General features: G+C 44.0%; 1 protein-coding gene across 2 annotated transcripts in view; it reads right to left on the reverse strand.

Moving 5' to 3' along the window:
* ABTB3 (ankyrin repeat and BTB domain containing 3) overlaps positions 1–26659 on the reverse strand; it is a 174398-nt gene that overhangs the window by 64169 nt on the left and 83570 nt on the right. For both annotated transcript variants that reach the window (XM_014877010.2, XM_088165373.1), the window contains exons 2-3: positions 17075–17224; positions 3732–3936 (exon numbers count right to left, since the gene is read on the reverse strand). In XM_014877010.2, coding sequence (XP_014732496.1) covers positions 3732–3936; positions 17075–17224 — 355 coding nt within the window. The remainder of the gene's footprint in view (positions 1–3731; positions 3937–17074; positions 17225–26659) is intronic.

Consider the following 26659-nt stretch of genomic DNA (forward strand, 5'->3'; position numbering starts at 1 on the left):
GGTCCACATGCAGGGAATAATAAGGGAAAGAGAAAAGAAGGTTAAAACCAGACACATGTCCATCAGCTCAATTAAGACTCAAGGAGAAAAGCTAAGGGCTGCCAGGTGGTACAAGGAGCTAATGCTTCTCCAAGGTGGAGCAGTAAAGGAAGCACTGGAGAAGGGACTTGGCTGTCTGTGAGCAGAATTAATGGGTGGTTCTGGACCGGCTGAGCTGCTGAGCCACAGCTTCTCAATGAGTTGTTAATGGGGAACATGGCAAGTTAGGAAGTAATGAGGACTTTGTCAATACAGCTGTGGATAAAAGTGGGTAAGGAACCACTTAAGGAAAAAAAAATCACACAAATCTGCAGCTACAGATTCTGCACTTTCCGGTGCTTAAGAAATTACTTACAATAATTTTGGAAGCATTCTAGGGGCTGACAAGCCAAACACAACCACAGGACAGATCTTTTTATTAAGGTACAAGCAGCAAGCAAGAAAGAAATCTTGACAACAGTACCTTCATCTATAGTTCTTTCTCTGTTTTTTAATTCCCAGGAAAGCAAAAGAATCACAAACGTAAATAATCCACAGCCTCCTGCAGGTGGAAGCACTGGAGGAGCACTGCTTTTGTGGGCAACACCCAGCACAAGATAAATGGCTCTGGCATATCCCAGCTGGGTGCAATAGGGAAAGGGGACCCCATAAAGAGGTCCACCCTCTCCCTGTACCTCCATGCCTGCCAAAATAGCCATCTACATGGTATCCAGGGTCAGCAGAACTGGCTTGTGTTGGTGCCAAAAAATCAGAGTCTCTGCCAAAGTGGCCAGATAGAGGGAATATGAGATTGGGATGGGAGAGGATCACACATCCATCTTATGGTTGGATTTGTCAGCATTTAGGAAATGGGGAGTATTTCCAGATTTTCTAAACAATTCTGGCCACTCTCCACCCCTCCCTCTCCCATGAAAGCACCCCCCCTCACAACAAGAGTTTCAATATATAATAATTTTTCCCTTATAATTTCTGTAAAGATAAACACTATTAAAAATATACTGCATTCTCATTTCTTTACTTCCATGAAGAGCAAACACAGAGAAATGCTCCCTAAAAATGAAGTGCCAGATTTATTCAAAGGTAAAAATCCTTTTTTATGTGTCCCCCAAGGCTCTGAGGGAGGTACTGCTTTCTGAGCTGGAAAGTGCTAAGCCAGGCAGCAATGCCACCATGCTGGATTCCCCTCTCATACCCAGCCTCTGCAGGAGGATGTGTACAGCCTTTGCAGCTCAGCCTGGTTCAGAGCCAAAATCCAGGTGGGCTGGAGATGAGTGGGAAGAATGGGATGGTCTCATGGTGCCATCAAGCCCTTCAAGTGCTGGGAGAATTCTTTGGCTGCATCACATAATCCTGTCTAGCCTGGACTTGCACTGTCAGGGAGGAGGGGGCCAAGACAGCAGCCAGTTTGGCTTCACAAAGAGTCAAAGACAACCCCTGTTTCATGAAATTACTGCCTACTGCCAGATCCACACCATCCTGGCTTCTCCACACCAGTAGGGAAACAGAGAGGCCAAGGATGGGGAAAGATGCCTGGACCTTCTCACTTCCTTCTGGGCTTCTTACAAAATAAAAGCAATTGCTGCAGCTGGAGAGCGAATGCAGCAAGAGATATGCCACAAATCTTGCAAGTATTTTGCATGTAGAAGTGTCACGTTTAACAAACTCATCTCCCTGCAACTCACAAAACCCCGTCATAGAAACCAAAACCACCAGAGATAAGTCACGGACCACAAAGCATGACTGCCTGTAAAAAACAAAATACAGGAAATGGGTATGAAGGCTCCTCAGCACTACAGAGAAGTCGACCTCACTGCTCTCCTTTCTGAGCAGCACAGGGTGGTAACATCCAGCTGGTGAAACTCCAGAGCCCAGCTCCGTGGAAATATCCGGGCTCCCACTCCAGCACTAAGTACTAATGCATGTTTGATTAGGCAGCAGGAGAGGTATCTGCTCCTTGCAGAAGTGACCACAGGCTCTTGGCAATGACACCGAGTACTTGCTCTGGCCCTCGCCGCACGCCGCAGCCGTTCGCTGCCCTGCCAAGGGAAGGCGCCCTGCCAGACCGAGCGCTCAAAATAAAGCGCAGAACAATCGCTTTAAATAATCGGTATTTCAAGTGCTCTAATGAAGAGGATGTGTATTAAGGCAACCTCAGAGAAAGGAAAACCTATTAAAGCTAATGCTGAAAGTGATTTTTCAAATATCCCTGCCCTTTTCACTTCTGCACAGGGAAGTCTGAAGAAATCTTACAAAACCAGAGGCTCAACTTTATTCACCCCTACATTTCCTCTGGTTGCAGTTGCATTATTCCCACAGATGGGAACTACAGATCAGGTGAGGGTATATTATAATTTTAAAAAATTTTTATGAGTTAGGCTTTCCACAATGGCAAGACTGGACAACAAATCATGAAACAATTTTTTAAAAAAAGAGAAAATTCTGGATTCTTGTCATTTCCCTTCTGGTTTTTTCATACTTTGAAAATAACAGAACAAAAAGTGACAAACATGCTCACACACCGACCCAAACTTGAAAAGAAACAAAATGCCATCCAAAGGCAAATGGCAAAATTCCCAGTAACATCATTAATGCCAGAATTTAATCTTGTATGCTCTTCTGCAACTAATAAAAAACGATTTCAATTAAGATATCATATTAGGTACCATTTACAGCTACACACACAATGAGACCCTCAAATACTACTTTTGAGATGCAGACCTCATCCTGCAACAATAGCTGAGCCCCATATCTGCAGATTAGAGCTTGGCTCACACGTACACTGCAATACATACATCTGGGATGTAAATGTGGAGCCCAGCCTGACAAACCAGCTCGCATTTGCATCGCCACAATACCCATCCTAAAAATTCATATCCAGCACTTTCTAAGCACCAGCCGCTCCTCTCATCTCTGTACTGGGGATGTCTGATTTAGGGCTGGTCAGAGTGTGCCCCAGCACACAGCTGGAGACATGTTTTGAAAGAGGGCTTGCTGGGCTTTTGACAGGAGATGGATTTATTTTCTTGGTCAGCAATCTGTCCCCTGTGCTGGGCACCCTGCCTGCCAGCTTCAGAGGCATCTCCTTCTCACCTTACATCAGACCCTGAGTCAGCACAGGGCCACAGGTGCACCTCCTCCCTAGCCCTGCCCATCCCTGGAGCAGGGACAAGAGGAGCACAGCTGGCACTTGCCACATCCCTGACCAGGGCAGCCCCGAGGTCACTCCTGTGCCCTGTTACTCAGTGTGGCTGGAACCCAGCATCATTAATGACTTCTCCTTTCTACACACTACTCTATTCATTTTCCACTTCCCCAATCACAGCTGTTGAGCCCTATTAACACATAGGGGAAAAAAAACACCCAAACCTGCTAGGCCAGAAATAGAAGTTCTCATTTTCTTTTCCAAAACAGAGAATAGCTGAGCAACAACGAAAGGAAAAGGAAATCTCTCCCAAGTGCACATCTGGAACCAATTTGCTGTCTGTAGCCACTGGGTGTCACTTTTGATATATATTGCTTCAGCCACGCAGCAGTTCAGGGAGAGAAGCGGATTTTAAGGAGGTGATCCTAAACCAAACCAGACTGCTCCGCAGCCTCTCGCACACAGGCTGTAATTAGCAATTAGCCAGCCAGGCTGATTGATTAACAAAACATCCTCACCACGACACCAAGCACCGTGCAGAGCCTCTTACCTCTCAGTCTGAAGCGTGACTTTGGAGGGCTCCACGTTGGGGTTTTCCCACTCCATCTGTGGGCAGTGCATGAAGTAGCAAAGGGTATACAGAGCCTCTGGCTCCCAGTAGAAGGATCCCTGCTTCTGGTGCATGGGTGTCCCGTTCCCGTGCTGCTTGGCATTGAGGGGCTGCAGGTGGTGCATCGCTCGAGACACCAGGTCACCTGGAAAAAAGCAAGAGCCAGGTGAATGCCAGGCTTTTCGCTGCCTGCCCTGAGCTGGCAAACTGAAAGGCACACTGGATTGGTCTTCCCTTCCATTTAACCTCACATATGCAAACAGTAGAGGGTAGGACAGGATCTTGGGTGTTACTCATCACCAGGCTGAACTTTTCCTTGTGGTTTACGTGGTGTGGCGTGAGATACCCAGGCTGCAGACAAGGCCTGCAGGAGACGTGTTTCTGCAAAGATGGTGCTGTGGGCAGCATCAACCTGGCCCATCTCAGCACCACCACGAGAGCTGGCATGCTAAGGTCAGGACCATAGTTACCTACTTAGCAGCCTCTGAAGGATGCTAAAACCCCACAGCCCCAAAAAAAGACCATGCAGGGTGGCACTAAAAGCTGCATGCTCCTGGTCAGAGGGGCAGTGAAATCCAGCCCCTTGGAATGAGGAAGGAGGCAGTCAGATAACACACAAAGCACTGCAGGAGGATGCGAATGAGCATGTGGGTGAAGAAAAAAGGGGGAAAAATTGCTAAGACAATATAAAAAAATGTGCAATCAAAATTAATTTTTTAAGTCTGGGCTAGGCCTGGAAAACTTCATGCTAGCAGAAAAACAAAATGTATGAAGTAGGCTCATCCGGCCCCCCAGGCTTCCAGAGCACAGAAAATGGACAAAGAGGAAGATGCTCATCATCCTCCCTGCACCAATATAGTTTGGGGCATTCCTTCACAAGACAGATACAGGAATCCAGCCACAACATGTAGACTGGGATCAGCAAAGCCAGCAAGTGAGATTACCAAGCAAATACATGGGCAAGCAGCAGTGCAGTCTCTTAGCACAACACTGATTGTAACTAATTAACTAAAGCATCTCTCTCTGAGGCAGTGAACTTTATGTCTATTGACTAGTGACCACTCTATCAAAGGCAGGGAAACAATTGTGGTTTAAACTGGCTTTTTTCACATATACAAATCACTCAGAGTGCTTTTGGGGAAAATAATGATCTCGAATCAAATTAGTTGGTTTGTTTTAAATGAAAATCTGAGCAAGAGCCCTTTGGCTCCTGCCAAATTCTTAAGCTATACAAAAGCAAGTGATGAGAAAAAGAGGACATAATTTTCCATTGTTAAGAACAAGTCATGCACTTTCTCTTACTTGCTTTTCCCAAGTGACCACTGAGCACTGAAACTTGGAAGGAAAAGGTTAAGATATACTCCAAGGTAGGAGCATAAAACCAGTTGTGGGGGGATAAATAATGAACTCCTAGGCAAACTTAAAGGAGAACCACTCTGACCACGTGCGTGGCTGAACTACAGGTTTTTGTAAAGTCCCATCCCTTTGAACAACGTATCTCTCCAGCCTGACTCACACAGAAAATGCTGCTACTGCAGTGATAATGTGTACCAGGGAGAATAGAAATGTCTCACTTAAAAATCTCAGCCCAGTTCTTCAAAAACGTAGCCTTAAAACCATGAAGAGAAGAAAACCACTGCATGAAGAAACTGCAGAGTCCATGATTTCAGGATTTTGACATAAATTTTTGCTTCACTTTGCAATATTCTTCTGATTCAAAGCTTACATTTAAAAATAGCTTCTGTCTTTTCCCTCTGCCAGGAAACTGCCGTGATAGGACCAATCTTGCAGCCTTGCATGCTCATAATTTCCAAGAGAAACTATGCATTTGGAAAGTATGCAGGATCAGGTCTGCAGAAGAAACAGATGTGCCTCTGAGATGACTCCCCAGTCCTGCACAAGGCTATCTGCAGGCAAACAGAGGCAGCAGGAAAGTTTGGGACCTCCTTCACTCAGCCCACTCTAGTCACTGCCGATGTGCACTGCCAAGTCTAGCACAGGCCAATTTAACTGCTAGCAGCCTTGTTGATAGTAAATTCCTCTCTTCTCCAGAAGGCAAAATAATTCATAGAAATGCTGGCTGCAACACTCAGCTTTAACCATAATAGCAAAGACAGAGAAAAAGGAAGCACACTAAATTCAGCCTTTTCAGACCCAAGCCAATATAACACTGAAGAACGTGGGTGAAGTTTAGCACACAGCCAGTCTTAATTCAGTGGGTTGAGACAGCAGGCACTAGAGAATGCCTCTGACTTCTGTCGTGAATGATGAATAAAAATTAAGATGCAATTTTTTCCCAGATTCTGGCAGCAGCATTACTTCATCCCACTCCTCCCTGAGCGCTGGGGTGATGTGACCTCAAGGACACGTGCAGGACCAGAGGAAGCTGCACAGTGACTAAGAAGGTAAAGCAGCAGCAAGAATGACATGGGCAGGGCAGGACAAGCAGCTAAGCATCACTGCTGATGCAAGGCGGGAGGAACCCAAGCCTTGCTGAAAGGCAAAGCTCCAATCCAGATCAATATGACCACAAGTTCATCATTTTATGCTGTATTTCCTCTATTGCTTCCTAAAAAATCCAAAACAATTCATACCATTAAAGCTGAATTAATTCCTTTTATATTTATGCCTCATTTAATTCCATTATACTAATAACTGATTGCTTACATCCTTCTTTTGCCTTTGCTACACTTTCTCTGGTCACATTTGAAATAATTTCTATATTAACAATTATTGCAACATTTCTTTACCGATAAACTGTTTTATTTCTTCGGGTCAACTCAAAGCCTAAATAATCAATATCTGTAAAACACTGAGCTTCAGTAAACAAGTATAAAAAGCCCCATAATACTGGTACCCGACAGGCAGAGCTGTGGAGGCAGGCCAGGAATCACTGCTCTGTTTTCTTCCACAGTGAAACCTCGAGCAATCCGATACATGCCCTAGTGCCCTCTGCCTCCCTCAGCCCCATCCAGTTACAGCAGCAATTCTCCAGGGCAGAGACCGTGCCTTAGCATATCTGTTCTCCAGGGTCAGTGCCAAGAAGGCACAGGGAAGCTGACAGGCACATGCACACACTGCATGGCAGCACTTAGGCAAACCCTGTAAAATGTAGCACAGTGCAACATCTGGTTCTAGGTGTGTGCGTGTTGTCTTGAATTCCTACCAGGTTTTGCTCCTTCTACTGTTCCTTGCTAAAAATGCTTTTGCTTCTCCATTTCCTTCCTAACAATGTACCTAAGAGAGTTGAGACTCTCTTTGATTCCAAAGCACCCCCAAGTCCACGGATGTGAAGTCAGCTCCATGATGGGGTTCACTGGTCTGCTCTCCAGCAATCAGCCAACTCCAGTCTCAACTGGGAAACCAAATTGACACATGCTCTCCTTGCCAGCTGTAAAAGCTGTATTGCATCTGAACAATGAGGGCAACCTTGAATTTATGGCCAAGCACAGAGGGATAAGCCCCCTTCACAAGTCTGTGCTATCCCTTCATCAGTGTCAGCTACCCCTGCTCTTCAGGGCTGCTCTCAGCACAGAAAGGCTCTGCAAGGGCAGGTTACCTGCTCACAGCACTGCTGGCTTTTCTGTTTCTTTTTGGCCCTGAAAATATGTCTCAGCTGTATTGGCTGAACACATCTGAAAGGCTGATAAATTCCTTAGTGCATCACTTCCAGAAAGAACACGTCTAAAATAAAACTCCCAACAGCTGCATTGACCTTGTAACTCCATGAATGAGGTTCCTGGTGGCTGTGGCACCATGACCCAAGGGGCTTGTCAGGGATCCCAGCCTTCCCCTCCACTGATCAAATTCTCACCCTGTACCACCACCTGAAGAACAGACTGGGGAGCTGATCTGCCTGACAAGAGAGCTTGCCAATTTTATTTTAAAATTAAACTCAATGAAAACTTCCGTAATTTATGCAACATAAGCCAAGTGAGCCAATGCACAAACTGCTTTGCAGGCACAGCCAAGGAGATGAAAACATCATATTGCACAGGCTAAACAGAAGAAAAAAGAAAAGTAATAGCAAAGTGGGGGGACATTTCAGGACATTTTTGTTGCCAAAGTTGGGAAGCCACAACTAGAGGAGAGGCTCCCAGAGGGAAGCAAAGGCAGCAGCAAGCCCCAGGCTGACACTGCCTTGCAGCCCTGATTCTGGATGGGGAAGGGCTCCAGGAATGTGGCTCCACACTGGAGCTTGTCAGATCAGAGGGCCTGTGCCTCTCACACCAGCCACCAAAAACCCACAAAAGCACCTCTGCACCGCAGTGTGTGCAGAGCTGCCACTGCAGCTGCCAGCCTTCCACCCTTCCCATAACTGAAGTGGGGTTCACCATTGCTGCTGCTGCTGTCAGCTCAGCACAGTCGGGGAACACAAGGTCCACATACATTCGATTTAAAGATTGAAAATATTATGTAATGCGCATGTTGAGACACAGGCCTGGTTTAAGGCAACACTGAATATTTGATGTGACAGGCAAAGTAAAGCTGCTCCCATCTGCATAGGGGTGCAATACAATATACAACAACAATATACAACATGCAAGCTTCAGCCTGAGCCCTCTCTGCAGTGACCAGTGAAGCTTTTTTTTTTTTAAACTGTGTTTGGCTTCAGTAAAAGCTATTATCACTGCTTTTACTGTGTTAGAGCCTGGTGTTTAAAGAATAACACATCTGTTTCCAATTTTGTATTGGTGGGGGGGAGGGGGCAGAGACAAAAAAAGAAGGAAGAGAAAGAAAATTACAGATACCCAATGCCCATGTCTGAGAAGCTTCCTGTGGGATTTTCTAATCTATCGTGATGGACCTGATGATGCTACCCTGCCTGCCTAGGAGCAGCCTAACTCCTTTCAGACCGAACAACTGGCAGAGCCAAAACCACTCAGCTGAGTGTAAGCCTGCAGAGCCACAGCCCTGACGTGAATGAAATGGACAGATCCTTACGCAGCTGCTCCTTATGACACATACCTCATATTTTTCTTGTTCTAAAACTACCAGAAAAACTTAGCAATGATGTCTTTGCACACTGAGAATGAGCCACTCTGTTCTTTGACCTGTGTTTTTCCTTCAAAACCCACGGGAGAGAGAGGAGCATCTGTTTCCACTGCAGCTGTCTTCCCACCTGGTGCCCTGCTGGGGCACTGTGAGAAGCAGCAGGAGACCATGTTTTTAGCACGACAGCATTGTGCAGGCAGCACCCATCAGTTTGATAACGCTGGGCTGGTCAGCCTTCCAGCTATCCTTGACTCCTATGTGTGTAGTCTGCACTTGGGAATCATGCCCTGCAGTGAGGCATGTTAATAGCAACAGCATTGCTGCTGCTTCCTGGGTGAATATTTCCTCCTGCAAAGAGCAGGCCAGAGCCATAGGCTCTGTCTTTCAGAGCCCTTAACAACCTCCTGTGTCCTATCCAGACCATGAAAAGGAGGAGTATGCATGAGGGAGCTGCATTCTAGATGCCAACTTCATGTCATGCTCAGTAGATTCCCCCCTACAAGCATGTGAGCCAGGTGCAAAACTCATTTTCTTGATCTAGATTCATTTCACACTTCAATACAAAAGTCTTGGATCTATGGTTTTGCTTACAACCAGCTCTGGGGAGACTGTATTGAAAACATGAATTTATAAACCTGACAATAAACCATGGTCTATTTAATCAGACTGCTAGCTGGTAGCCACAGCCATTCTGCATCCTTCCCAAAGTGTAGCTAAGTCTCTTTCCCTTTCTACCTCCTGCTGCCTCTGCTTTCTGCACCGAAGTGACACACTGGTGCAGCTTGCCCCAGCACACACTTGTCAGCACACCACTGCAGGTGAATATGAGCAGTTGAGCTGAGCTCCCATACCAGGTCACCCTCAGCCACCCAAGCCATCCTTACACTCTTGATTTCAGATGTGCTATTCCTCCACAGTGGTACATCAATCTCCATGTTTCAAAAGTCAGCTGAGCCAAAACCGCTTGAGCAAAACCCGTCCGCAAATGATTTATTGTAAGGTTTTCTATCGTTAACACTACTCATCTACACCAGGAAAGGAGTGTACACAAAAATAGGGTAGCTGCACACTAGAAAGTGTGCATAATGTTTTTCACAGTGTGCATGCTCTTAGCACAAAGTATCTTCAAACATAAAAAAGTTAAATTGTTCTTGGCACAGTATATTCCAGATTTTACTCCAGCTGCCTCAGGCTGTGGGTGTGCTTGAGGTGCCATAATCCACAGTCAGTGGGGCATCCAGTGTGCAACAAATTCATTGTTGAGCTCATCTTGCAGAAACCTCAGCTCTGCCATCTCTGCTGTCCCACACTGAGCCCCTATCTGCTACCACAGGCAACCTTTTCTTCTCCTAAAAGCCATTAATCTCTTCCACACGAGACCAAAAGAAGGACCTGTGGTCCCAGATTCAGAATTGAGAAGACAGGACCAGCAAGCAGCCCATTTCCTGGCAGTGGCTTCCCTGTGGCCTCCCACAGATCATTTAATCTTTTTATCTTCACTTACCCCACCATCACAAGAACCTTCTATTTATATTACAGAGTAAGTGTTTGCATCCAATTTAGTGTTTGCAAAGCCTTTGAAGACTGATAAATTAGGGATTGGATATATCCCATAAAAAAAGCCACAATAATAATTAAACCCTCTCAAGTTCACATACCTATTATAACAACACTTACACGTTTAGACTCTCCAATCCAATGTGGCAAGCGTGATGTTTGTGTCTGATTCCCCTTAAGCCACATCAACTTCAAACAAAACAAGCTTTGACTCAGATGAGCTATTCATGTGCCGACCTAATGCAGAGCCTTCACTCTGTGCAACGCCACTGCCTTATGGATTCCCAGGTTTTCTTTGGCCTGACATAGACCCATGTCCTCAAACAGAATTTAAGAGCACCCATGGCTGAGCAGGCCAGCTAAGAGTGCTCACCCTGGCCTGACCAATTGCCTGTGCTTTATGCAGGTGGGACGAGGAGGACTGCAAGGAAAGGAAAACACCATTTGAATCCCAAGTGTGTTGTGGTGCAGGGGATCAGAGGAAACAGGAGTCTGTACCTCAAATGTGGCATACAGTGGGGAGTTCTGAGTGCTGTGGGAGTTCACATTGGTGTACCAGGGAAGGCTGGTGGAAGGTTGGAGCTCCAGCACTCCCCAACCACCACAGCGATGCCTTTTGCCTCTAAGCAATCAAACCCGAGTGAGCTAAAACACAGGAGGTAGAAGCACTGGAGGAACAAAACCACTCTGGGTGTGTCCCCAGGAAAGGCAAAGGTGGATGAGTCTCATCCATGGAGGCAGCCAGGGAGCCCCCAAAGGAGCACTGAGGACCCAGACAAGCAACAAGAGAAGCTGCTCTTGTTACCCAAGACAGAAATCCACCCCCTTGGTCAACAGGACAGACTAAGGGAAGATAAAGCCTGAGCAGGGCGTAACTCGGTATTTTCAAATGATCCTCCCTCATGCTTCATTTCACCTAATATACAAATGTGTTGTTTTATGGCTGATGACAGTGAATATCTCAGGGGGAAGAGAAGAAAAGCAAGACGTTGTTTGGGACTATGAAGTAACCCACAACCCTTCCTGTGCACAGATGCAGACAGTGAATGGAGTCTGTGGTCCATCACTCAGAGAGGGCAGCACAGAGAATGGGGTAGCAGCTAGGGAAGCCTGCAACCAGCCCTTAACAGAGGCAAGAAAATACCTGCCATTTAAGCACTGCATTCATCTGCCTTCTGATCTCTGCTGGGGGGGCTTTCTCTGTTGAGGAGCATCTCAACAGCTTCTAACTTTTACAAAAATGTAATGTAATGTAACGATGATCTGTGGGTATCAGCAAGGAGGACCTGCAAATCAGACACCCAGAAAGTGGGTGAGCAAGGACTTGGAGACCTTGGGCAATAACCCAGAGGAGGGCCCTTGAAAACTCAGAAAAGCATCACTGTATCTGGAGAGGTGATACCCAGGCTGTCAATCTATGGCCAAACACTGTGCTGAAGGGAGCACTTCCATCTGAATGGCAGGTTTTGGCTAGTACCTCTGCTTAGTTCCAGGAACCAAATTGTTCACAGGGAATAAGCTTGGTCTTACTCTGTGATGATGCTTAGTCTGAGAAATACATCTGACAAACAAGGCTTTTGTTCTGGCAGTGAATTAGCAGAGCACTTACACCACCACTCCTTCAGATGCCACCATTCTAGCAAGTACCTTTATGCTGGCATTTGCTTCTAAGCCTAGGTTTAACCTCTTATTTAGAGCACATTAATCAATTTGTATGGCTCCTGCAGCGCTCCTTCCTGTTGGCTGCAGAGGATTGAGACTACATGAAAAGGCAAGGGAGGGGATGCAGACTTTCATCATCTCCTCAGCTGGGGCTGCGAGGAGAAATGAAAAAGTATCAGTATGTGCAATCACATTCCTACTTATACTTGAGCAGTAACCCTTCCTTTCATCCCTAAAAGGGTGCCAAGATCCACTGGGAGTCTTTTATTTTGGAAATATATACATTCGGCACTGTGGATGCAGAAGAGGATGATGTGTAATGAAAAGAGGAGATGGAAGGTGGCATTTTTCCAATGGCAAAAAGGAAAACCTTGCTTGAGACCTGAGTGGTGACAAGGAGGAAATACCAGCCCGAACATCACATCTGGGGACTGCCCTAAGTTAAAAACCATTCAAAAGCAAAACACCTCTGATATCAGCAGTGTTAAATCACATCTTCAGATTATCAGAGTTTAAAATACAAATGATTACTCACTGCGATTAACACTCAGAGTGATACCAGCACCAGTCACTGCGGTTTGCACAAGTGTGGGTGGCAAACGTCTCACCCAGGAAAGCCACACGAGACTGGCCATCTCTGCACTCACAGTTTTTTGCTCTAATCTGAAGACATACACTTTGGATGGCACCCTAAGCCACGGTTTATCTCCCTATGCTGCTTGAGACACACAGCCTTCTGCAGCCCTATGAACACACGTCAGCACAGGGTGGTTGTCCCATGTCAGACACTGACACCTTACCTGCCTTTACCCCAAGCCAGTGAGGGATGAATATTTCTTGGTGCCAGGATTGGTACCCAGTGCACCTTAAGGCTCTGCTCTGCCTTCTCACCACCTACATGCACACTCAAGAGAAAGAGGGTCCTCCTTTACCCCAAAAAACAGCAATGACCTTCAGTTTTGAGCTTCAGTTCATTCCTTCTGCATTTGGTCTCCAAGCCAGCAGTGGTATTTTTAGATGGATGATGAATAGGCATTTCGAAGCATTATGCAGTCAAATATAACATAAATGTTTGTGGATTGCAAACATGCATATAAAGAAGTTAGGAAAAACATTCAAAGGTCAAAATGCAGTATCATGGGATCTTTCCAGAGCAAAAGCTTTCCCTAGTGTTCCTGTCTTTTTCTATTCAGTCTACATATTTTTTCCCATCTGAAAGGGGAAGAAATGAAAGAGAAGAACTAGAAATCTAGGAGAATCCCAGAAACTTTCTGAAAAAGACCCAAACAGATCTACTCCCTTTCTCATCTATGTCTGGTCTAGAAATACAGGAAACTTCAAGGAAAAAAACTGGGACGAAAAAGGAAAAAAAAAAGCCCTGTGAAATATTTTCTTTGAGACTCAACAGTGAAATACTGTCAGGCTGCTGTTTAAAATCCTATTATTTTTGCTGTGCTTCGGTTCTTCCCAATGTTCTCTATATAATAAGCATTTTGAATGAAATTACATTATTTTAAAACACACTGTAGTAGGCAATTACAACTGCTGAATACTAAATGCCAATATAACATAGACCAGATTTATTGTTGTTCCTTAACTTTCTGCCATGTTCATTATATTTTAATGAATAAGGTTTCACATTAATTTTTTAAGCCTTCGCCTTGCAATCATGCATTACTGCTGTAATTGTGATGCAGAATTAGGTGTCTATTTACATTCTCCTCCTAAGTCCTGGAGAAAAAAAAACTCCCTTTTTTCCCCCCTAAGTCAGCAACATCACCTCTTCTTCCTGCTTTCTAGAGAGCACCCCATGGCCAGTGGCACTGCCTCACCTGGCCACTGCCAGACAGGCCTGTCCCAGCGAGGACCAGTGCCTACTGAGCCTGGAGATGAGAGCAGAAGCACCAGGCAAGCAGGATTTGGCAGGACCCATGGGTCCAGTTGCACCTGTCTGACTAGAACTCTTCCTCAATGGCAGCATCACCAGATGGTGCTGCCCTTCCCCTCTGGTCATGTCTGCCATTCCACCTTTACCCAGTTTTCTCCAACCTTCTGTCACACCCAGGGAGACACAGCTTACTCATATGGCCTTTTCTAATACACTGACAATACATAAAAAAAAAAAAAAAAAAAAAAAGGGTGCAGACACACAAAGGTTAGGGCAAGGTAAAGGTACCACATGATACAAGGCTTTTCACCTTGTGAATCTCTTCTTCCCCTAGGACAGACTGTAAAGGTATTAAGAAGATGTGAGCTGAAATACAGGTGCTGGGGCAGAACACGGGTCTCATTTGCAAGCTGGATGGATTTGATTCCCTGGTCTCAAAGCCTTCAGCAGCTCAGCAGCTTGGTCACACTGCTCCATGCAAGGATGCTGGGTAGAACTGAGAGCAGGGGAAGCCTTTCCTCCGCACATAGACACTTGTTAATTCCAGTTATTCTGTGTACTTACAATGCTTTAATTATTCATGTCAATAAACTATAGGAAATCTCATTCAATTAGAATTGCTTTTTTAAATATCTTTTTTTTCCTGAGATAAAATTAAATTGCTTTATTGCAAGATCAGTCTTTGCCCTTGTTTCTGTGTTCTTTTGAAGAGAACAGAAATTAAATCCTGGCTCCTGGGATATTGCAAGCTGATGGGACAATGGAGGCACATGCCTGGGGACTGCTTGCTCTGCTGGTCCACAAACCAAGTTTCTGCCCTCATCATCCACTTCTGGTTGCCATCTCCTCCTCCTTATGATCCTCTTCTCAAGTGCTATCCTCTTAATTCCCTCCCATCCAGAGAGTCTCCCTCATCACCTTTATTCACCCTAACCCCAAAAATCAGGTGCTTTTCCCTATTCAATCCTTCCCTCATATCTCACTTTCTCCATGGCAATGCTTGCCATATCCTCCTTCTCCAGATGTCCGTCCCCCTCACACCACCAGGGCAACAACAAATCCTCCTCTGCCTTCTGTCTTCGTGCCTTTATGATCCCCAGGTGTTCTCCCCACTGCTCTGCATTTCTGCCCCACGCTGTGGTTCCCCACCCACCCTCCATGGCAGAGGTTCTGCTGTGACCTCTGGCTCACACCCACTGATGATGCCAGAGACAGACACACAAGCACTGAACAAAGAGCAAACCCACTCGTATCCCCTCACTGCTCCATTTTATTCCCACTTCATGATTTTTCCTCCAAACTCAGAGAGTTTTGCCCACCAACTGTGACTCCTTCCACATTTCACAGCTCGGTTTTGAACTCTGCACCGGCACTGCTCCACAGCACAGATTTCTACCCAGCTGAGCATATCAAGCCTTGCAAGCTTTGCCAGTTACTGCTCCTCCCACTGCTGCTTCCCTGACATGCATCTGCTTGCAGCGGCCAGGGAGGATCCCTCGAGTTGGCCACAGGGCTTTTTGGAGGGCTACCAGCCTGCTGGATGTGCCAGCCTCTCCAACAGCTGCATCCAACTCCCACTGACGTGCTCTGTTCTTCCAAATGGCCACCCTGAAGAGTGTTTTGCCTGTGTTTGCAGTCACAAAGCAAACAAAAAAGTTTGCAGTTAGAAAGCAAACCTACCAACCAAGCATTTGAATCTAAGGTAGGACACTTAGAGGTGACAGAGTTCAAACTTTAAAATGGGATGGGATGCTCCATCTAAGAACTCTGTTTTTTTGGGTTGAGTACAAAAGTCCAAAAAAAAAAAAAAATCCAGAATAAAAACCCCACCCACCCTGAAGTACCCACAAATTACTTATTTATTAAACCCCAACCATATGAACTGTAAGAAAGAGAGCTGTATCATGCATAATTTAGTTGGCACACAGACAGTACTGTTGTGTGTTTCATGTGCGTGAAATAAATGAGCATAAATTACTTCATTTGAATAACACCGAACACCTGATTCCAGAGATGGAGCAACACTTCACACTAAGGCTTGTTGATGCTGCACTAGAGAAAATTAAAATTAGCAAGCTGAAAACAGAAATTAATCTTGTGTCTTGTAGACAAACATCCTTGGTGCACCCACATGGTTCATGAACAGGAGGAAACTGAACCACGATGATAGGATGGAGCTACAGAAGAGACTCCCATTGCTTCAGAAAGTGCCAAAAAATGAACAAGAGCTCTTTATGATGCTGGTAGCACACAACTCATTAATAAGAACAGCAGTAGGCTGGGTAGCCTATATCTTAATGGATTTGAGTATTTTTAATTTCTCTCCAAAATTTCATAACAGATTTCAGGAAAAGAATACTTGACAGTATTTCTCACAAACCTCAGAAAAAAACCCACATTTTTTGTCTAAATGGTTCTGTTTTCCCACACATAACTTCCTGTATCCAACTAGACCACAAACATGTGATTGGAATGCTCCTCTCTTAAGAAAAAAGAAGTTTAAATGAAGCACTTCTGGTAACTTTATCTCCATGTCACATAAGGATGCATATGGCCTTTGCCTCCTATTTTTATTAGTGCCAAAAGCAAGTTTTCAGATTTCGACAAGTATCACAGAATCCCATATTTCTCAAAAAGTGCTTTGATTAACAGCAAACAGTTTATCTTTCAGGGGTTAATTCCTCTGGTGCAGGTTTGAGTTGTAGGGCTGGAGAAGGAAAGGCAGGTAAAGGATCTTCTCAACAGAGGACAAAGTAGCTCCACCTTAAATGTGTGACAATATTCCCTTTACTTATTGCAGTCTTCAGCTTGCTGCCATAAAACACACATTCCACTGAAATGAGACAGGACACCAACAGACACTTGCAAATCTGGCCAGGCTGAGAGGGGCTTTCAAATACAACATAGGGAAGATGGAATAAAGTATCTTTCCTCTTTAAAACTGAGAGCAATGTATGCAAACAAGCCATAGGCATTGCTATGACTCTGCACAACACTTCTTTCCTCCTATAGCTTCAGCTTTAGAATTAACAATGTAGCATGAACACAACTAGATCTGCTCAACACGTCCTTCAACATCCCACAGCCCCCTTGTCTTTCCTCAGCAAAACCAGGCAGTGCACTTAGCTTTGCTTTACCTCAAGGACAGAAATCCAAACGTTACCAACAGTCTGGTACTTACTGAGCTCAGCAATGCTCCCCACGCGTGTGGCAAGTAGAGACTGCTCGATGGTCCTTAGCTCTGACTGGCTGAACATCTGCACCTCCCCAGGCTTGTTTGACCTCTGCTGATCCTTGTGAAGGTTCAAGCTGTCTGGCAGGCAGAGAACACCTACAGTGGATAAAAAGAAGGGAGAAGTGCAATGTCATTTCAGCCAGTATGGTAACTTTGCTGCCACCACCACATCATTTCAGGGACATTCCAAGACACAGTCTGCGTGTGCAGAGCTCGAAGACAACGAATGTCTGTAACACAATGTCATAAATGACCCATGCAGAAATGGCCCTTGTTAGCCCTTCTGAGTATCTTCTCAAGCTGATTACGATGTCATCTCAGGATAATTCTTACAGAAAAAACTAAGAGGATTGCTCAAGGAGGAGTTCAAGAGGGTTTCAAAGAAGCCCCCAAAAAACTACTCCAAAACCTATACAAAATTATTAGAAAATGGTATCTAATGGTATCTCAGAATTCCTAAAGATTGACATTAAAATTATATATGAGACAGGCAACACATTCACAGGTTTTTCCTGCAAGAGGATTTCACTGTCAATTGCCAAAATAAGGGACAGCATCAAGATGCTGTAAGTGTCATTGATGGCTGATTGGACGTCTTTTGTAAATACAGCTCCCAGCAATTGAACTGCTTGGGCTCCAAAAGCCCATTATGCAGAAGCCCTTAGAGCAGTGAATTTTTATGGTGCAGGGCAAAAGTAAAGCTACTGACATAAAATGATTTGCATACACATTCATTCAGGCACAAAAGTCACTTTCTGCCATGACATGTAAACCCTCAGGAATAGATGGAGGGCATCTATTTATTCACCAAAATCATTGTCATGCTAAAAATCAGAACGTATTTACAAGAGCAAACCCTGCATTACTAGCCTTGAGCAACAGCTGCATTGGTCCAGCTTGGAGAGCAAGCTCTCCTCCCTTCCCAGGCTCTGTGTACAGTCAGCTATGGCTTTGCTTTTCACAGCATCACCTTTCCAATCCCTCTGGGACACACACAGGTGGAGAGCCACTGAAGGCAGTGAAACTGTACCTCTTTATGATGACTAAATATAATCTTATCTCCAAACATTACCTTTGAAAAGAAGCCAGAGTAAGAAATGCATTTTTTTCCATTAGTTTTTACTACTCCTTCCTTTAAATACAGAGTGTAGGGTCTGCCCTTATAGGCGAAGCAGACTTTGCAAAACACATTAAGGAAGAGGTATATATTTAATGTTTTTCTTCAAGGGAACAACTTGCTTAGTTTTCCAGCTCAGTAAATATATGACATCTAACTCTACCGACCAATAATTCTGTCAGTAGATTGATAGAACTGTCAACTGCTTTGGAACACTGCAAGAGTAGGAAATGCACCTGAATGGAGATGCTTCTCAGGCATCTTGTTAGCTTCACCCAACTGCCTTGGATTCCCCTCCTCACCTCCATCTCCTCCCTGCAACCAATTGAGTCTGGAAGTTATATTTGTAGCACAGACCTAAAAACATCCATCCTGACAGGAGAGAGATGACACAGGTTCAATGAGCCCATTCCAAAGAAAAACGCAGGGGTATACACTGGGAAAAGCAAGACCCATGGCCATGAGGCAGCAATCTAAACTAAGATTATCCTCTGCATGCAGCAGCAGCAGAACAAAACTCCCAATAGCCTGTTTGAATCTTGGAGGTGGAGGAGCAAGAACAGATGTAATTCCCAGCCCCTGGCTCTGGTCCCAGGCTTGTAACAACCCCATGAATGTGTAGAAGGTCATGAGGGAGTAACACAACTCATAAGAAAATGCCCTGGAGAGAAAGAGCAGGACACCTGACACAGCACCAGGGAGGGAAGAATTCAAAGCCGAGAGGTAAGGAATGAAAAGCGACAACAGCTTATCAAACAAGCTCTTCAAATTTTCCTGCCATCACTCACTGGCTGACTCTCATAAACACTTGGTGCACTGATCAACATTTATATTCTGTGGATGTACAGAGCTCGGGAAGTACAACACCTGCATTCAAAATGCAGGCTTGCCCATATATTTTAGTAAATATTCTCTCTCATTTTTTTTAGATTCTTCTTTATCATTTTAATGGATAGAAATTACAACAAAATTAGAAGAGTCTTCCCTGCAGAAAACAGATGTAAAAATGATCTAATAATCTAAGAGATTTCAAAGACAAGAAATAGAGCACAAACAGCTTTATGGCATCTTTAAAATATGAATTGGACAATTTTGCTATGAAAACCTTAAGTGTGCAGAAAAAAAATACTGTTTTAAGATAACTTTACAAATAAAATTCAAATGGTTTAAAATGATAATTATGTACAGAAGATATTTCTCCAAGTGATTTATGCAGTGGGATATAAAAATTTTATTCTCTACTTTGCCTATGACTCTGTTCCCACAGCCCGGCCTTCTCCTTACAAACATCCCTGATGATTAATTACTCTGGCCTTTAGTGAGGGGAGCATATTCTTAGGCTCTTGGAGAGAAAAGCGCCAATGAAATGCAAAATGAGCCATTGTTAGAAAACTTAACAAATTATAGGATGTGTCATGCCAAAGGGTTACACTTGGGTTGGAGATTAGCAGGGACACACAATAGCCAAACATCTGATTCTTATATCAGCTTCAGAACTATAATTGACCACAGTGAGTGACCAGTGGGGTGATGGTAGATTTATTTGTAACTCATAATTTTGCTGGATCAAATCTGGTTTTCACAAGCATGGAGAAAAGGAATGTTATGGCTTGGGCATGCAACTAAGCCAATCTTCTAGCTTCAACTCTTTCCCCCCAAAATATTCAAACAACTAAAACGTTTTTTAGAAGAAAAACACACTCTCTTTATCAGTGTTTGATGTAAAGCTCAAATTTTCTGATGAAAGGCTACAGCACAGAAGAAAGCACACGAAACTGAAGGGGAGGGAGAAAAGACAAGCATTTTGTGACTATAAATATCTTTTTTATAGATAGAAACATCTAAAAAGCCACCATCATCTTTCACTGGTTTGGCTACAGTTCAACTTCCTTATTTTAATTCTCTGCCAATTGGTATTATTCACTTGCTTCTTCAGCCTTTTTGTGTTGAACTTGACAAACAGGGGAGGACCTCAAGTTTCCAAAGGCCTGAAAACCAGGAGGTTTTCCCCTGTTCCTTTTCTGGCTGTCACCACCAATTCCATCTGCCATTCCACACCGAAGATTTCTGTGCAGTATCTTCAGAAATGAACAGTGATACCTGTCTTTTCTCTCAACTGTTCAATGTCCTTCCTTTCTGCATGGTTACTCAACCCTGTGGCTTCTTTGCCCATTATTTCATCCTTCTTCCCTGTGATTCACTGGAGTGGAAATCAAGCAGTCAGCTGTTGCCTGATGAATCCTGGGCCAGACTCCATCAGAACATCCCTGTCTGCTCTGTGTCACCCAGCAAAGTGCAGCAGCCACAAACCAACTGCTGTGAAGTGCTGGAGCAAGGCAGGACAACCTAAGCACTCTCGGGTATTTGCATTTTGTCACCGCTTTTGGTGCTGCCCCTTATCTCTGTACCTTCCTTGGGGCATGGATCTGCCTAGGACTTGATTACATGGACACATCCAGAATGGGCCATACCCAACATTGCTGTATTCACGTTGCCCTTGGTCTCAGAGTACCCTGCAATCTATAGGTAAAAGACTGAAGAGAAATCCATAAGTTTTAAAATCAGCACGATGCAAAAAAAAAAAAAAAAAAAAAAAAAAAAAATCACAGTGATAAGCTCCTAATGCTCCGCCCACCAAATCTCTAGAGCAAAAGCAACACCATAGAAAATCTGAGGCACAATTAATCCATTTCACATTTTCCTGCCTTCTGGGCTCAGCTAAAGCACAAGCCAGAGCTCAATCCCTAAACATTCAAAAATCCCAAACCAAAGTATTGCACAAAACAACAAAGTGAAGGTGATCAAACTTACAAAAGGAGCAGTTATTTTAAACCATCATGCAAACCCATCCAGAGACAGTCTTTTTCCTTCCAGCTTCCCTGTGCACATGCCCACCTCTTGGGCTTAGCTGATGTACCATCCTTCACTGCAAAGCAGATTTTGGCACAAAATCGCATGCTTTCCTGCATGCTTCTTGCCACAGAGCTGACCAATGCTGCCCTTGCAGCACAACAAGCATGAGTGCATTACACAAATATCCCAAATTCAGTGCCCAGCAGCATTCCCAGAAGTGTTCCTCAGTGCCTCCCCAGCAAAAGCCTGAAGGACCTCAGAGTAAAGAGCAACTCCAACACAAGACACAGCAGCCATTGTGTGACCTCTTACAGCTTTTCAGAATAGGAGAAATACAGGTTTGTAGATCAAATTTCACCTAAATACAGAGGAGTAATTTAAAAAAATCTAAGCTTTCTTCACTGCTTCTTAATTTAGACAGACAACTGCACTTATATACCAGCTCTTGCCCAAACACACAATTCCTGAAGTGGTGGTACCTATGGTGCCCAAACTCATACCTCGTGCCTATACCTCAACTATTGCTGAATTTATATATAAATACACACACATATGTATATCTGTATATAAAGCAATAAACCAAGGCAAGTAAGAAGTGTCCACTGCCTGCATGGGTCTGCAATATCTAGTGTCACCCACGTTTCAAATTCTTTGCCTCCTTTATCCCATGCTCTAAACAAAACAAATTTCCAAAGACATTAAATTAACAAAAATGCCTACTGAACAATGTGATTCAAACTGACCCACAGTTGAGGAATCTAGCAATCTAATACAAATGTGTTTGCTTTCACCAAAAATACAAGTGCTGTAAATACCATAAAATACTTTTTCACATTTCACCATTCATTCCTTTGGAAAGATTGCCAACTTCTTTATACCAATTTAGAGTCTGAATAGAAGCATGAATGACTTGCTGCTCTCTTGTTATTTTTCTTTAAGTGTCTCTACTTTCAAGAGAAAGTAATTCAAATAATCTTTGACCTCCCTCTTTATCTATTACATCTTAAGCAAATGTATGTATCTGGAAAAGAGTTTATACTCTCACTGCAAGGAATAGCTGGATCCTACTAAGATTTCATAGAATTTAAGTGTGCAGGATAGATATAAGGCAAATTACTGTACAAAATGAGCCTGAAAATGGTAGTTAACCCTGAGTTGTCCCCAATAAGTAGTGTTACGTATCACATTGCACAAGTAAATACCAACCTTCCCCAGGAGGACTACCTTCAGGAGTAGGAAATCCCCTCAGTCATCACAATTTGTAAATTTTATTACATAGGAACACAGGACTAGGAGGTCTTAGAGTCCAGTCTCCTGCTCTCATAAATAATCATGTGAAGTTCAAGAGCTCACAAAACATCCAATAAAAGAAAACAAAACTCCTTTTCTGCCACAAGCTCATGTACTAAAATACTTTCCAGCACCAGAGAGCATTCTTGAGATCTACAATATAATGCTGTATGGGAAAAAAAAAATAAAAGGGTCAAAGGTATTGGCAACTGCCTTTGCAAACAGCAAAACACTTGACTAGGTGCAAACCCCTCATGGTTGGTATTCCAACATACAGAAAAACTCTCCTGACCCCACACTCTGCAGTCTTGGCAATCATGAGTACATGAGAAGGATACCATCCAGGTGCTCAGCAGCTTTTGAGGGATGATATGGGATGAGCAGCACCCTGAGCTCAGCACCCTAACACCGGGTGCACAAGAGCTGGTGAATGTAAAGTGACACAAACTGCTACTGAGTCAAAGCTAACACCTGGAAAGAAACCCTATGGTCTCAATTGTTTTAAACAACCTGTGCCATCACTCCCAGGCTCAGCCTGTCCACCTGATGGGCAAGGCAGATGGAAAACATTCTCCTTACAGAAATGAGACCACAGGGAAAACTTTAAAGCTAATCATATCAGCCACTGCTTTCAGCTAACAGAGGACCTGGAAACCATTCAAGGCAAGAAGAGCAAAGTGTCTTCTTTCCACACATTCCAACCCGCTTAAATAACAAGGAGTGGCTCTGCATGGAGAAAATGCAAAGCACTTGGGAAAGCTAGGTGGTGAGATCAAGTTTCCAGAATTGGAGTCTTACAGTAGGCAGAGCAGCCCAAAGGAGGACGGGTGGAGCAGGCGCAGGAATCAGCAAACTAAAGGGACACTGCTTTTGTGTGTCTTTAATAGCCAGTACCCAAACACAAGAAAAGGCATTACAAAGCTGTACTATACTCCACCTCAAGGCACTGGCATTATGCAGGTACGGTAATATTCATGCCTAATACATAGAGAAAATTAAAGTAAAGCATAGGAGAGTTTAGTAACTGATTCAAGGTGAAATAGAGTGTCAGAGAAAACCAGGAAAAGACCATAAGGCCTCTACTTACGCATTATAACCACAGGAGATCACCCTTTCTCTCCTGGAAAAACCAGAAGAGTAAATGAATAATGCTTAAAAATTGCAGAACTGAGAGCCTAACTAAATCATTCAAAGCAGAAAGCACCTCTCTGATATCAGAGCAGATGCTACAGGAACACAAGATAATTGAATTATATTACAAATTGCGACTGTGACATCTTTGCTTGCAACAAAGTTTCTTAGCACAGCATCTTCTACTTAACTGGGATGTCCTCCCTATTAGGATCCCTCTAAAGGCAATAGTTTTCACCTAATGATAATGAGTGGCAATCACTGCTGCTTAAAATGGCATACAAGTAACAACAATTCAACTAAATTGGGATACATTCTGCTAGCACCAAGCAGTTAAGTGGTGCACAACCAAGTGGAACGCGGGATGGATTTGATTGCTCAGGCTATATATTACAAAACAAAGAAGAATAAGAAAATTAAATCCCCTTAAACATAGAAGCTGAGCTCCCAAATCACCAACTACAGCTTTATATTTATTTTTATTAGGCTGTAGAGAAAAGAAAATCTTCAGTCTTGCCAAAATGAATTGCTAAACTTCAAAATCCTCAAAACCATCACAAAAACAACTACAAAAGCAGTGAACATGGAGCAAGCCAGTCCACGAGAAAAGAAACAGGGATCCATCACCTCATACTAATCCCCAAAGTCTTGCCCCCAGTTTTCTAAAGCGATCTTTGTGGTACTGCTGAAGATGCTCTTTTCCAGCATGCATCCATGGGCTGGACAGCCAGCACATGGGATGACAGCAAAGCGAGAGGCAGCTGATGCCACAGTGAGGGCACTGATGTGCACCCTGTGCCTTCACCTCCCCGTGATTTTCACTACAGCTCTCTCCCTGTTGGCCACAAAGGGGCATTTTATCAACTCTGCAACAGGAAAATCGCACGACAGCACACTCTGCTCAGTCACACTTTTCCACTGTCACAGTGACCACAAAAGTTTCAGTGAGAGTTGTGATTTTTTTGGCAGGGAGATGTTAGAGCTGACATAGTGCATTAATTTCATGCTGAGCACCCATCAGCTTGAGATTATCCTGATCTAAGCTATGCTGCCCTAGAACTCGCCATGTGTGGGAAAAAGGTTTTGTCTTATTCTTTCATAGGAGGCATTCAGATTAAAAAAAAAGGGGAAAAACAATTAGAAATGCCAGTGCCATCTTCCTTCTCTGTGACATGCAAATAAACATAATACATGCAGCCCTCAGTGTGGCGACCCAAGAAGAAGCTGAAAAGATCACAGGGAATCTGATGGAAGAAAAGATCACGATGAATGTGTTGGCAGTACCAGCAAGTGAGAAAGTTCAGAGAAACGCAGATTTGATGGCACCCAGTCGAACCATTAGAGTGCCTCTTGCAGCAAGACCCAAGACTCAAGGAGGAAAGGATGTGCACTGGTAAAAATATGACTCTGGGCATGCACAGGAGTACTAGCTCATACAAAAACGGGTTTGCCTAAAAACAAACCCAAGTTCCTCTTAGACTGAGAGTTCAAAGAAGGTCTAAGCCTTTGAGTCACCAAAAATGACTAAGAATGCGCTAATGGGTTTTATTTTACAGAAAAAGACCTGTCAGCTGATAACAGCAGAATGAGAAAGGATTCAGTGATTCATAGCTCATAATACGCTTTCCCAGAGCCTGTAATTTCCTTTATTCATTACCTGGCCCCCTGAAATGCCCAGCCCAGACTGAAGCCTTCTCCCTTCAGAATCATGATGTGGGCACAGCCCAAAAGCCTCAGAGTGCTGACAGAGCACCTCTCCTGACCCAGCCCTGTCTCCCCCAGTGTTTGACACACAAGGCACTAGAAGCTCTTTGGGCACTGTCACGTATGAGCAGTGAGCTCCTTGTAAGAATGCTGGTTTGGGCTTCTTGAGAAGAGAGACTGAGTATCGGACTGCAAATGAGTAACTCCACACAAGGATGTAATCTTCTGTTATTGCAAGACCTACAATCCAAATAGGCTTGTGTTCCAGGTATAGTAAAGCAGCACAAAATGCCTCGTCTAAAAGAGAATATTTTCCATTGCTTTCTCTGTGTGCCACCATCCTTTTGGCACAGGCACCATGTGTCAGATGCCTTCAAGGGTCAGACACATAATTTCAAAAACACCCACGTGCTTCCATTTCTGATCAGTTGCACTAATATTCTACAACTCACTTGGCAAGAATACTTTGAAAACCCTAAAAAATACCTCCTCCATTTGCTTCAATATTTGCAAAGATTACTATGCTTTTTACAGGAGAAGGAGTTGTTTGCCAAAAATCCCTCCTTTCACTTTGGAACACCATCAGTTTATACAAAACTCTGTAAATAACACACAGCAGAGTATAAACACAGTGCTGAGATGGAGCAGAGTGCATTCCCATTGCAGGTACCAGCTGTACCTTTTCCATTCCCCAGGAAGCAGCTGGGATTGAGGGGAGTGTAACAAAGCACCTGTGGTCTATGGAGCAATCACTTGCACTTGGGAGCCAGTGACTGGTGCAAAAGCTGACACAAACCTGACATATACAACAGGAGTAAGGATGGTTTGCAACTCAAACTGGTGAAAATACTTGACAATACAAGGGTGAGGCAACTGGTTGATGGGAGAATGACACCACTTCCTGCAGAGCTGGGGGCTTGCTCTTTGCTTTTTAAGTCACCTTCCACAAATGCCAAAACCTTGGAGTCCGGCCCAGGCAATGCTACACATTCTATCATAAAGCTGCTAAAATCATCACCATCCTTCAATTTGAACAACTAAACCAACAGGCCTAAATATTTCTGGGAAGGCACTAGGTATGTGTTTTAATGAAATAAATGTAAAATAAGTAAAATTAGTTAAGTCTGCAGCTGGTAAGGCATCAAACCCGAAAACACATGACATACAGGGGCTGCAAGGAAAGCCCTGAGCCTACGAATACATGTGAACAAAATTGCACTGCTGCTGCATGTTGCTATGCCTCAGCAAGAAAATGCAGGCAGCTGTGACAAAACTCTCACTGACTTAGGGTCAGGATGTTAGGCCCCCAAGGAATAAGTTTTAGGTAAACTGGAGTGCGTGGAGCCCAGAGGAAAGGGTAAGTAATTAGGATTTCCTTTCACCTGCTTGTATAGATAACTATCAGATTAGCCACTCCACCCTCACCATGAAAACCC

The sequence above is a fragment of the Sturnus vulgaris genome, chromosome 5 (genome assembly GCF_052056855.1).
Source record: "Sturnus vulgaris isolate bStuVul1 chromosome 5, bStuVul1.hap1, whole genome shotgun sequence".
In the NCBI taxonomy this organism is placed as follows: Eukaryota; Metazoa; Chordata; class Aves; order Passeriformes; family Sturnidae; genus Sturnus; species Sturnus vulgaris.